Raw genomic sequence first — 12498 nt, 5'->3', positions numbered from 1 at the left:
TAAAAGTCCCAGGATGTGCTTCAGAAAAGAGTCTGGGTTTAACTGTGCCGTCGTATCATCCAGATGAATACTGCACACTGGTGGTGGATGAGGAGATTCCCACCAGAAATGCATAAAGCACTTTGAGTATCCAGAAAAGCACTATATAAATACAAGGAATTATAATTATTATTAAATGGCCTTCAGATGGACTGATTTTGCCTCATGACCTACATTATTTAAAGGGTTTACCCTCCTCAATGAATGCTTTGAAGAGATAAGGTGTATAAGCAACCAAAATACCTATTCCTTGTAACTTCTACACCATGAATTAAACATGCACCAAAATTCATGGAAGTAAAAAGTGTCCATTACATATATCATTCTGAAGGGCCTTTTAAATGTGGAGCAATTATATTTGGAATGACCCTTCAAATATGATACCCTTCAGATGCAGATTTACCCCATTTGAAATGCAGCAATGTTCTCATTCAAATTCAACAATAAGTGACGCCGCTACTGCCTCCCTTCCTACAGAGCGACCAATTGCACTGTGCTGCTACAGTTGAGCCAGCCTGTGAATAAATACATCCTCCACAGTCTGATAGAAAACAGGACTACAGACCCATCAATCCAGGTCCAGCTTCTGGGAGACATTGAAAGAGTGGGTGAGTATAGACAAACGCATACATTTGGATTTTATCACGTAATTTATATTCAGACTTCAGGAACAGCTGACACAAAAATGAAATCCAATCCTCAATTACCCATCCATATGTCTTTCTAAAAAAGAATTGTGAGTGCATACTAAGTCTGTTAGACTACAAAATGAATCTTAAAGCACCATAAAAGTGATCTATATGAAGACATAAAAATCATAGGCAGCAGTTTAAAAGATAGTCTCATTGACTGACTTTTGTTAATAGGAAAAGGTCTTTGTCCAGAGCCCAATACTTCAGCCCCTGGAGATGGTTTTTTGTACTGCACATCTCCAATGTCTTACAATGATGTCTGCAAGAGCCAAGAATATGTCAACGTCACATGGTAAGATATACTGTTCATTACAGACTTGACATAATTTTACAAGTGATTGTAATGTTAAGAAGTTTATGCGAGATCACACTATTAATTCCTCTTTCTTTTTCTTGCATTAGCTCCTATAATTACTTGATTGCTAATCAATCCAGTGAGTGTTATTTCTCTTTATATTTACTTTTGGCCATCATTAACAAAAATTATATCCAATTAAAAAATATATATATATATTTTGTAGACAATGACAAGCAAGTCACAAGCAATTGTACGTGTTATGGGGCTAACGATAATGGTAAGTGGAACTGATTGTATATAAATGTACATACATTGTTAATATACTGTATACAAGTGTGTGTTGTGCACTAATCGGAGGCTCTCTTTCTTCTACTTGTATTACTATTTTTAGAGACGTATTATGCTGTTCGTCTAAAGATTGAAAGCCCAGATGTGAATTTCACCTACGTTCAGAACATGGTGAGTCTCTGTAAAAATGGTTTAAGTGAAAGGGTAAGCAAATAGTATCGCTATTTAATAAAATTGGCATGACAGTGGATTATTGCAATGAATGACAAAATATGAATATGGTTTTGTTACTATTATTTCTACATCCAACAGGTTGTACAGTTGAGCACTCCCTGTAGCGGATTTGGAATACCAAAGTATGTATACAATTCCTACTAAATCTGATCATACTTCATTTTATTAGATGATAAATAAATAAAAACTTTTAAAATAAAAAGTTTTCATTCGAATAAATAAGCGTTTTATTGTGTCACTTGTGTTATCTTGAATCTTGTTTTAAATACCTCTGACAGGATTATTTGGTGTATATTGTATTGATACACATGTTTTTATTTGGTGTGTAAATGTAATTCATGATTAAAATTGTTTAAAGTAATTTAAAAATTAAAACAAACAAGACACATTCTAATAAATTAATATGTTACTGTGATAAAGAAACATTTGGGATCAGTAAGATTAAAAAAAAAATGAAGGCTTATCAATAACATTAAATTAAGTAAAAGTGACAGATTTCTGACAAGTTATTATATAAATTGTGTGTATGACAATTATTCTCTTTGTTCACAGGTCTATGTGTGATTCTTCTTCTGAATTGTACCAGCTGTACAAGGTAAACTTCCATTTGTTTCCAATTTCAGTTAAATAATCTTGTTGGATGAACATTTTTCTGTACATAAAGTTCTTGATGCTTTGCAGGGAATGCACTTGGAATGTTTTGGTGAAGGAACAAGGTATTTTTCTCTACAATATATGTGTATGTATGTCTGTACAATACATCAGATTAACCTGTCTATTTTCCCTAAGGCTATACTCATGTATGCTAGCTCTGCAGCTGTCAAAACCACTGAATGTTTGTACAGTTAGTAAAGCTATTCGCAAGTCTTGGATGAACAGTATCAACATTAGTTTTGATGGCCCTCTCAGAAGATTGGGTGAGTGTTAAACTGTATGTACAGGTATTCCTCATTTATTCAAGTGATGTAAACAGTGAAAATGCTATTTTCTGCTTCTCTGCTATACAGCTATATGTCAGTCGCTCAATGTCTCAGAAACCATTCCTTTGAATTCCACATTAACTTGGGTCTCGGTTGACAATTACTTGGATATCAATGACGTCACCGACAATATGACATGGTAAATATTATAAAGTCCAGTTTTTACACTTTTGCACATGGCATTTTCGTTTGCAATCTGCTATATTTACAAATGTGAATTTGTTTAATTAAGCCAAATGGCAAGATTAATGAAGTGTCACCCACAAAGAACAACTTTCAAAGCAATTCTGAATCTTTGGCAGTGTATAAATCCCTGATTTGTGTGGCTGGATTATTTATGGAACACAATTTATGGAATTGTGTTCTTATTATTTATGGAACCAACCAGTCAGATATAAATTTTAGGTTTAGGACTGCATTTGTTGTATTGAGAAACATTCTTATCAGCATATTTTGGCTAAAAACTTTGTCCTATTTAGGTAAGGCACAATCAATGGCTTGCTGACTGCATTAAAGAATTATAAATGCACAACATGGAGGCAAAAAAACACCCAACATGCAGTGGTGCCTATGCAAAGTTCATTCAAAATCCTTTAACACATGGCAAGCCGTTGATTATGCCACTTATTTCATAGTCATTTGCTAAGTTATAGATTAGTTTTGCTCTTTGCAGAGCAGTATTTTGACCGAATTTTTGTCAGTTATGAAATAACTAATCTCCTTTTTGAATCCTATTTGTTTTTGCATAAAGTGAAATAGCAAACATATCGGGACCAGTAAGCAGTTGTTCAAATACATGAAAATGAAGGCTTTACAACTCTCACTGAATTGCTATGGTTACTGCTAATGTTTAGAAAAATGCATTTATTTCTAAATGTGCGTTCACACCGAAAGCGTCAAAGTAGCCGAAGTCATTAGTTTTGAATGGGAGCCTATGGCGATAGGCGGCGAGGAGCAGCATGGTGCAGTTTTGCTAATGTAGGCGTTGAGGAGAGTTTAAATCAAGTCAACTTCATGGTAATGAGCTATGACATGGTTTGGCAGCAAGCAATCAGACTGTAAAAGTCCACCACTTGAGAGAAGTCCAGAGAATACAGTCCTGTGAACTTTGGTTCCGACCACAGTTGTTCCCAAGAGTTTGATTATTGCTGTAACCGGATTTCCAATAAAATGCGATATTTTCTGACAGGGACATGTATTTAAAAAAAGTTACTGCAAAGTAACAAATGTGCATTAACGTTAAAAAAGTGTAAATCTCATGCAACAATACAGTACAGTAATGCTGCTTCAGAATATTTCAGACATATGGACACATATTGGATAAGTGGAGCAAAGCCACACCACACACAACAACTTATTTTTCCATTGTTTTATGAATTTGATAAAAAGTGTGCAACATTTTCACACTAGAAAGCATGTTTTATGCAGGAACGTAACTAATTTGCTGATATGCTTTAAATATGACATCAATGTAGCGAATTTTGACACTCTCGCCCCTGAAACTGAGAAGGCAGACAGTCGCCAGGCCAGCCAGAATAAACTTTGATGAGCTTGTCACCTTTGGTGTGAACGCACAGAAAACTGACAAGGACTACTTGTGCATTAAACAATTTTATTGCACACCCTCAAGCCAATCAGAATCAAGAATTTTAACCTACAATGGAATAAGATTATTTGTTTAACTTGAATGTTGTTCTAGGACTAAAAAGAGGGCTCCAAACAAACTGAACAATTCTGTTCTGTTTTCCAGTGCACAGGGTCAAACGTTTGCTCTTCTTTTGAAAGACAGCTGTGTGATCTTCCCTTCTGATTCCTACACAACTCAACTTATCCCACCCAAAACAAGCTCTGAAAGCAGTGCTGCATTACCAAACACCCTTTCTCCATTAGTAACTACCACTCAAACACAGACTGCAGTCACAGCATCTACAATGATCATAAACACTTATACACCACTGAATAGAACAGTATTAACATCTCATACATCCATCAGCAGTAAAGACTCTCAAACAAACAATGTTTTATCTAATACAACAATCCTACCATTTATTCCAGCACTCAGTACAACAGTGGTTACACCAGACAATATGACACCCTCAGCAGTTGGTACACTGGTCAATACAACAAGTACACAAAACAATATGACATCCTCAAATATCAGTACAACAGTACAGACAGCAATCCCATTAGTGAGTACAACAATACAACATACAACATCCCCACCAGTCAATAGCACAGGTACACCAAACAATTTAGCATCCCCACTGACCAGTACAACAATACAACAGACAACGTCCACACTAGTCAATACCTCAGGTACACCAAACAATGTAACATCCCCACTGACCAGTACAACAATACAACAGACAACGTCCACACTAGTCAATACCTCAGGTACACCAAACAATGTAACATCCCCACTGACCAGTACAACAATACAACAGACAACGTCCACACTAGTCAATACCTCAGGTACACCAAACAATGTTACATCCCCACTGACCAGTACAACAATACAACATACTACGTCCACACTAGTCAATACATCAGGTACACCAAAAAATTTAACATCCCCACTGACCAGTACAACAACACAACATACAACATCCACACTAGTCAATACCTCAGGTACACCAAACAATGTAACATCCACACTGATCAGTACAACAAATCAACAGACAACAATCCCACTGGTTAATACATCAGGTACACCAAACAATATAACATCCACACTGACCAGCACAACAGTGCAACAGACAACAGCCCCATTGATAAATAGCACAGGTACACCAACCAATGTAACATCCCCACTGAGCAGTGCAACAATACAACAGACAACATCTCAATTGGTCAACAGCACAGGTTCAGCAAATGATATAATATCCACACTGATTAGTACAACAAAACAACAGACAACAGCCCCATTGGTCAATCCCTCAGATGCACCAGTTAATACACCAGGTACACCAAACAGTATAACATCTACACCAATAAGTATGACAGTACAACAGACAGCAACCCCACCAGACAGTACAACTGGTACGGCAAACAATGTAGCATCCCCAGTAGTCAGCACAACAATACAACAAACAAACCTGGTCAGTGCAACAGGTACACCAAACAATAAACCATCCCCAATGGTTAGTTCAACAGTTACACCAAACAACACAACATCTCCACTGTTGAGTAGCACAGGTATACCAACTGATACATCATATGAGAAATCAACCACAATGGCCAGTACAACAATACAACAAGCAACAAACTCACCAATCAGTACAACAGGTGCACCTTACAATCAAACAACCTCAGTGGTGAGTATAGCAAACACAACATTTGATAAAACAGCTCAAATCGATGATAAAGCAGGTTCAACACACAATATCACCACCCTGATGATCAATACAATGAATACAACCATAAATATAAAAACCTCTGCAGAGAGTACAGCAGTTACACTGAACAATACAACACCATCAGTTGTCAATACAACAGATACAGAATATGAAAAAGTATCCTCAATAGTCAGTACAACAATACAACAGACACCATTTACTACAAGTAAGTCAAACAATGAAACAACCTCAGAGGTCAGTACAACACCTACGACATATGATAAATCATCTCAAATCAGCAATTCAGCAGGTGCAACATACAATAATACAACCCCAACTGTCCGTACAACTAATACAATTATAAATATAACAACTTCAACAGAGAGTACAGAAGGTGCAGTAAACAATACAACAGATTCAGTGATCACCACAACAGATACTAAGCTCAATAAAACAAATCCACCGGTCAATACAACAGGTACACCAAACAATATTGCAATCTCAACGGTACAACAACCAACAAACCCAATAATCCATACAACAGGTACACCACACAATGAAACTACCTCAGTTGTCAGTACAACAGACAATACATATGACAAAACATCTACAATCAGCAATACAGTAGATACATCACAAAATATTACAATCTCAACAAATGATAAAACATCTCAAATAGACAATAAAGCTGGTGTAACATCCAACATTACCAGCCCAATCACCACAACAATGGATACAACAACAAATATAACAACCTTAACAGAGAGTACAGGAGGTACAAAAAATAATGCAACAGCATCAATGATCGATACAACAGATACACATGAACAAGCTTCCTCAATAGCCAGTACAACGATACAACAGGCAACCCGTTCACCATTCAGTACAAGTGCAACAAACATTGAAACAACCTCAGAGGTCAGTATAACACAAACAACAAATGATAAGTCATCTCAAATCAGCAATTCGGCAGGTGCAACTTACAATAATACAACCCCAATTGTCAATACAATGAATGCAAATTTAAACACAACATTCACAACAGAGAGTACAGGAAGTACAGTAAAAAATACAGCAGCCTCTGTGATCAGCACAACAGATACAACAATCAATATAACAACCTCAGCAGAGCGTACAGCAGGTACAGAAAACTATGAAACAACTTCAATGGTCAGTACAACACTACAACAATTAGCAACCCCATCAGTCCATACAGCAGCTACACTATACAATGAAACTACATCAGTGGTCAGTACAACAGACACAACACATGACAAAACATCTCCAGTCAGCAATACAGCACATCCAACACAAAATTTTACAACTCGAATGGTCAGTACAATGAATACAACAATAAATATAACAAACCTAACAGAGAGTGCAACAGGTACAGAAAACAATGCAACAACCTCAATGGTCAACATAACTTATACAACACTTGATATAAAGATTCCAACGGTTATTACCACAGCTACACCTAACAATATAACAGCCTCCATGGTCAATACAACAGATAATCTAAATGAAAAAACGTCCTTAGCAGTCGGTACAACAATGCAAAAGACAACAACCGAACCAGTCCATACATCAGGTACACCATACAGTGAAACAAACTCAATGGTCACTACAACACAAACAACATATGATAGCACATATACAATTGGCAACACAACAGGTTCAACACACAATAGTACAACCCCAATGGTCAGTATAATGAATACAACAGCAAGTATAACAACTTCAGAGAGTACAGCAGGCTCAAAAAACAATGAAACAGCCTCAATTGTCAGCACAACAGATACAACGATCGATATAACAACCCTAACGGTCAATACAACAGATACACAGTACATTAAAGTATCCTCAATGGTCAGTACAACAGTACAAAAACTAACAACCCCATTAGTCGATCCACCAAGTACACCATACAAAGTCACTACCTCGGTAGTCAGTACAACAGCAGCTACAACACACAATGTTACAATTTCAGAGATCAGTTCAACACATACAACATATGATAAAACTTCACCTGTCAGCAATCCAACAGATTTAATACCCAATATTGCAACCCCAAAGGACAGTACAGTGAATATGACCATTAATGTTACAACCTCAACAGAGAGTACAGCAGGTACAATGGTGCAAAACAATGCAACAGCCTCAACAGTCAGCACAACAGATACAACACCCGATATAGCACCCCTACTGGAGAGCACAGCTGGCACATCAACAGTTAATACAGCAAGCACGCCAAACAGTATAACAACGTCAATGACAAGTACAATGCATAAAATAACAACCCAACCAGTGAGAACAGAAACAGCATTAAATATGACAAAAACACTGGATATCACAAGAGATACAACCTCACCAGCCCATACAACAGGTAGACCAGATGGTTTAACAACCTCAGTCAGTGCAAGTGATACAACACTAAATGTAACAACCTCACCTGACAGTACAAGAGATACAACACTTGATGCATCAACAGTGTTGAACAACAGACCAGATGCACTGCAAAATAAAACAACCTCACCAATTGAAGCAACTAGTACACTGCAGAGTATAACACCATCACTGGACAGTACAACTACAAAGGGACTTAGCATAACAACAGAAATGACACCCAACATAACAACCGTACCAGTACACACAACAGATGCACCACACACTATAACATCAGTCACAATAACAGAAACCACAATTAATATAACAACCGCTATGATGAGTACAACAGCTACACCACACACAGTAACAACCTCATCAGTCGAAACAACAGGCACACCACACAGTACAACATCGCCAATGATCAGTACAAGTGATATAACACTCAATACTCAAACCTCACTGGTCAGTCCAACAGGAATGCCACACAATACAACATCATCACCACTTAGTACAGCAACCCCTCATGCCAGCACACCAGATATGCCATACAATCTAACACCATCACTGATAATTACTCCAAATGCTACACTTGATGTATCAACCCAACTAATTGACCCAACCAGGACACCACACAATACAACAACCACATTGGTCAGTACAACTGGTACAACACTCAATACAACAGCATCACCAGTCACTACAATGGTCACACCACTTAATAATACACCATCATACAATAATACAACAGGTACACCTTTAAATACAACCTCACAGATAAGTAAAATTCCTATTACACCCGTTGCACCAAATTCAACAGTCAGACCTCAAATAACCAGGCCTTACACCTCGACGACACTGGATCGTACAACAGTCACACCATTCAAAACAACAGTGCCACTTCTCAACTCTACTATCACATCAGCTAAAGCTGCCGAATATGTGACGCAATCTAACACAAGTATTTCTTATTTCTCTGGTGTAACAAACAAAAGTACAGATGTTACACAGTTTAACATGACACAGTACAGCACAAAACTTGGAAGCACTGATCCTCACGACTACCACAACACAACCGAATCTACACATGCTACACAATATATCACAACTGCTCTTTCAGAAAATGCAACTACCTTAAATGATACAATCCTAGCCCATACAACAGAATCACAAATCATGAACAAATCATCAAACCACACAACTCAGTCAACTGAATTCAATACAACAAACATTCCATATTTGACTACACAACTTCTGAATAGTTCTACAATGGACACCATACATGCTAGAGGTAATGCCACAACAGATACACCCCTAAACAGCACCACAATGGATTCTCTTAACTATACAAGTATTAATACAACACGCTTTACAGATGTTACTTTGAACGTAACGGATTTCTTATTCAATACAACACAATTAAATACAACAGACTTGGCTATAAACACAACCGCTATGCCAGTGAATGTAACTTTGAACACAAGAGATTCCCCATTCAATACAACACAATCAAACACAACAGACTTGGCTATAAACACAACAGCTATGCCAGTTAATGCAACTCTGAACACAACAGATTCCTCATTTAAAACAACGCAATCAAACACAACAGACTTGGCTATAAACACAACAGCTATGCCAATGAATGTAACTTTAAACACAACAGATTACATGTTCAATACAACACAATCAAACACAACAGACTTGGCTATAAACACAACAGCTATGCCAGTTAATGCAACTCTGAACACAACAGATTCCTCATTTAAAACAACGCAATCAAACACAACAGACTTGGCAATAAACACAACAGCTATGCCAGTTAATGCAACTCTGAACACAACAGATTCCTCATTTAAAACAACGCAATCAAACACAACAGACTTGGCTATAAACACAACAGCTATGCCAATGAATGTAACTTTAAACACAACAGATTACATGTTCAATACAACACAATCAAACACAACAGACTTGGCAATAAACACAACAGCTATGCCAGTGAATGTAACTCTGAACACAACAGATTCCCCATTCAATACAACACAATCAAACACAACAACCTTGGCTATAAACACAACCACTATGCCAGTTAATGTAACTTTGAACACAACAGATTCCATGTTCAATATAACACAACCAAATACAACAGACTTGGCTATAAACACAACAGCTATGCCAGTTAAAGTAACTCTGAACACAACAGATTCCCCATTCAATACAACACAATCAAACACAACAGACATGGCTATAAACACAACAGCTATGCCAGTGAATGTAACGTTGAACACAACAGATTCCCCATTCAATACAACACAATCAAACACAACAACCTTGGCTATAAACACAACCACTATGCCAGTTAATGTAACTTTGAACACAACAGATTCCATGTTCAATATAACACAATCAAATACAACAGACTTGGCTATAAACACAACCGCTATGCCAGTTAATGTAACGATGAACACAACAGATTCCCCTTTCAATACAACACAATCAAACACAACAGACTTGGCAATAAACACAACAGCTATGCCAGTTAATGTAACTTTGAACACAACAGATTCCATTTTCAATACAACACAATCAAACACAACAGACTTGGCAATAAACACAACAGCTATGCCAGTTAATGTAACGTTGAACACAACAGATTCCCCATTCAATACAACACAATCAAACACAACAGACTTGGTAAAAAAGACAACAGCTATACAGATGAATACCACCAGCTTCAACAATACTACTGTCAGTCCTATCATAGACAACAGAGAATCCTCCAATAACACAACAGAAAATATTACCAGTGTGCCAACTACAGTGTCTGTCACGACTGTTAGTCTCCTTAACACAACAGATTCAGCTGTTATTGAAAATACAGACAGTAATACAACTACTACAATAACCCCAACCACTGCTCCAAAACACACACCAACAAATGCAACTATTATTGACACAACCACAAGCTCCACTTCAACAACAGCCCCTCCAACTCTTGCTCTAAATTCAACTACTACAATCACCACCACTCCAAATGTTCCATCAACTTCCACTGCTACCACAGCAACCACTTCAGGTTTGAAGATGCTTTACTCAAATATCTGAATATAAACATATTTAGTAAGTGTTTCCTAGAAATATTTGGACACTTAAAGGGATAAAAAAATTTAAATATAACATATAATATATATTATTTATTTATTTATTTATTTTTATTCTGTGATCATTATTTAACTGATGCCAAATTGTGGAAATGAAAATCTATTTTTACTATTTACAGCACTGGGCTTAAATGTATTGATTTCTTTACCAAAATTTGCCATAAAATATGGTATATTTTAGGTATTGATATGGTATAGATATTTACAAATATGGTATTTACAAATATGGTATTGATACCAAAATATGAAATCAAGTAGCATTTATTATATATATTTAAACATTTAAAAATATAAATTGTTATAATGTATATGAGCAATATCACACAAGTAGCAGGGCGATGTGGCTGTGGATCGGCACTTGTGGGAGGCGTTAGTGTCCCACCAGTGATGATATACAGCCACATCACACTGCTACTTGTGTGATATTGCGTTTATACAAAAGTTCAATGGCATAGTCATGTGTACAAAAAAGAAAATCAAACATGGATGTTCTCAAAACCCTTTTGTTAGAGGAATTTTTTTAGCCGAATGTCTAAAATGATGACAAATCAGCTGATTTTGCTCACATTTTAAGACTGACTGACATGAAATGTTATCTCAGTCTACAGAGATATCTCAGTATTTCTCTGTTGCAATCGGGAGATCAAAAAATTACTTTGGTATAAATACGGCAGTACAACATACAAAAGAGAGAGAGAGAGATCGACTTAGAAAGTCATTAACCTGTGGATGATCTTGTGGATCAACATCCTCAACTCAAAGACAGGCTAATGGCCGCAGACGTGTTGTATCTCAGAAATTATAAACATTTAAAATAGGCACTATCCTTATAAATAAACTGCATAGTTGCAATCTAAACAACTACATTCTTGACTTAAAAAAAGCCTCAAAAGTAGATTATGTTGCCCAACAGCTGCAATATTTGTCAAACTGTAGTGTGTCCTGTGCTTGTTGCTGTATGTGGGCAGAGTAATACACAAGGGTGAAGAGTCAGTACAAGTGCTGCTACTGGCAGAATATCGCACAGCTATCAGCCAATCAGATTCAAGAAACAGACAGAGCTTTTGTCTAATTGTATGTACA

At 36.8% G+C, this 12498-nt stretch overlaps 1 protein-coding gene across 3 annotated transcripts in view; it reads left to right on the top strand.

The window, feature by feature from the left end:
- Positions 1-12498, top strand: part of adgrg2a (adhesion G protein-coupled receptor G2a) — a 64456-nt gene that overhangs the window by 38100 nt on the left and 13858 nt on the right. For 2 of the 3 annotated variants that reach the window (XM_087309583.1, XM_087309582.1), the window contains exons 13-23: positions 517-647; positions 906-1023; positions 1134-1165; positions 1253-1306; positions 1421-1488; positions 1630-1673; positions 2104-2146; positions 2233-2267; positions 2341-2468; positions 2559-2670; positions 4282-11330. In XM_087309583.1, coding sequence (XP_087165709.1) covers positions 517-647; positions 906-1023; positions 1134-1165; positions 1253-1306; positions 1421-1488; positions 1630-1673; positions 2104-2146; positions 2233-2267; positions 2341-2468; positions 2559-2670; positions 4282-11330 — 7814 coding nt within the window. The remainder of the gene's footprint in view (positions 1-516; positions 648-905; positions 1024-1133; positions 1166-1252; positions 1307-1420; positions 1489-1629; positions 1674-2103; positions 2147-2232; positions 2268-2340; positions 2469-2558; positions 2671-4281; positions 11331-12498) is intronic. The other variant, XM_087309584.1, reaches the window with a different exon arrangement.

The sequence above is a fragment of the Danio rerio genome, chromosome 24 (assembly GCF_052040795.2).
Source record: "Danio rerio strain M-AB ecotype USA chromosome 24, GRCz13ab, whole genome shotgun sequence".
Lineage (NCBI taxonomy): Eukaryota > Metazoa > Chordata > Actinopteri > Cypriniformes > Danionidae > Danio > Danio rerio.
The sequence above is the reverse complement of the archived record's forward strand: the minus strand, read 5'-3'. Positions and strand labels throughout refer to the sequence as shown.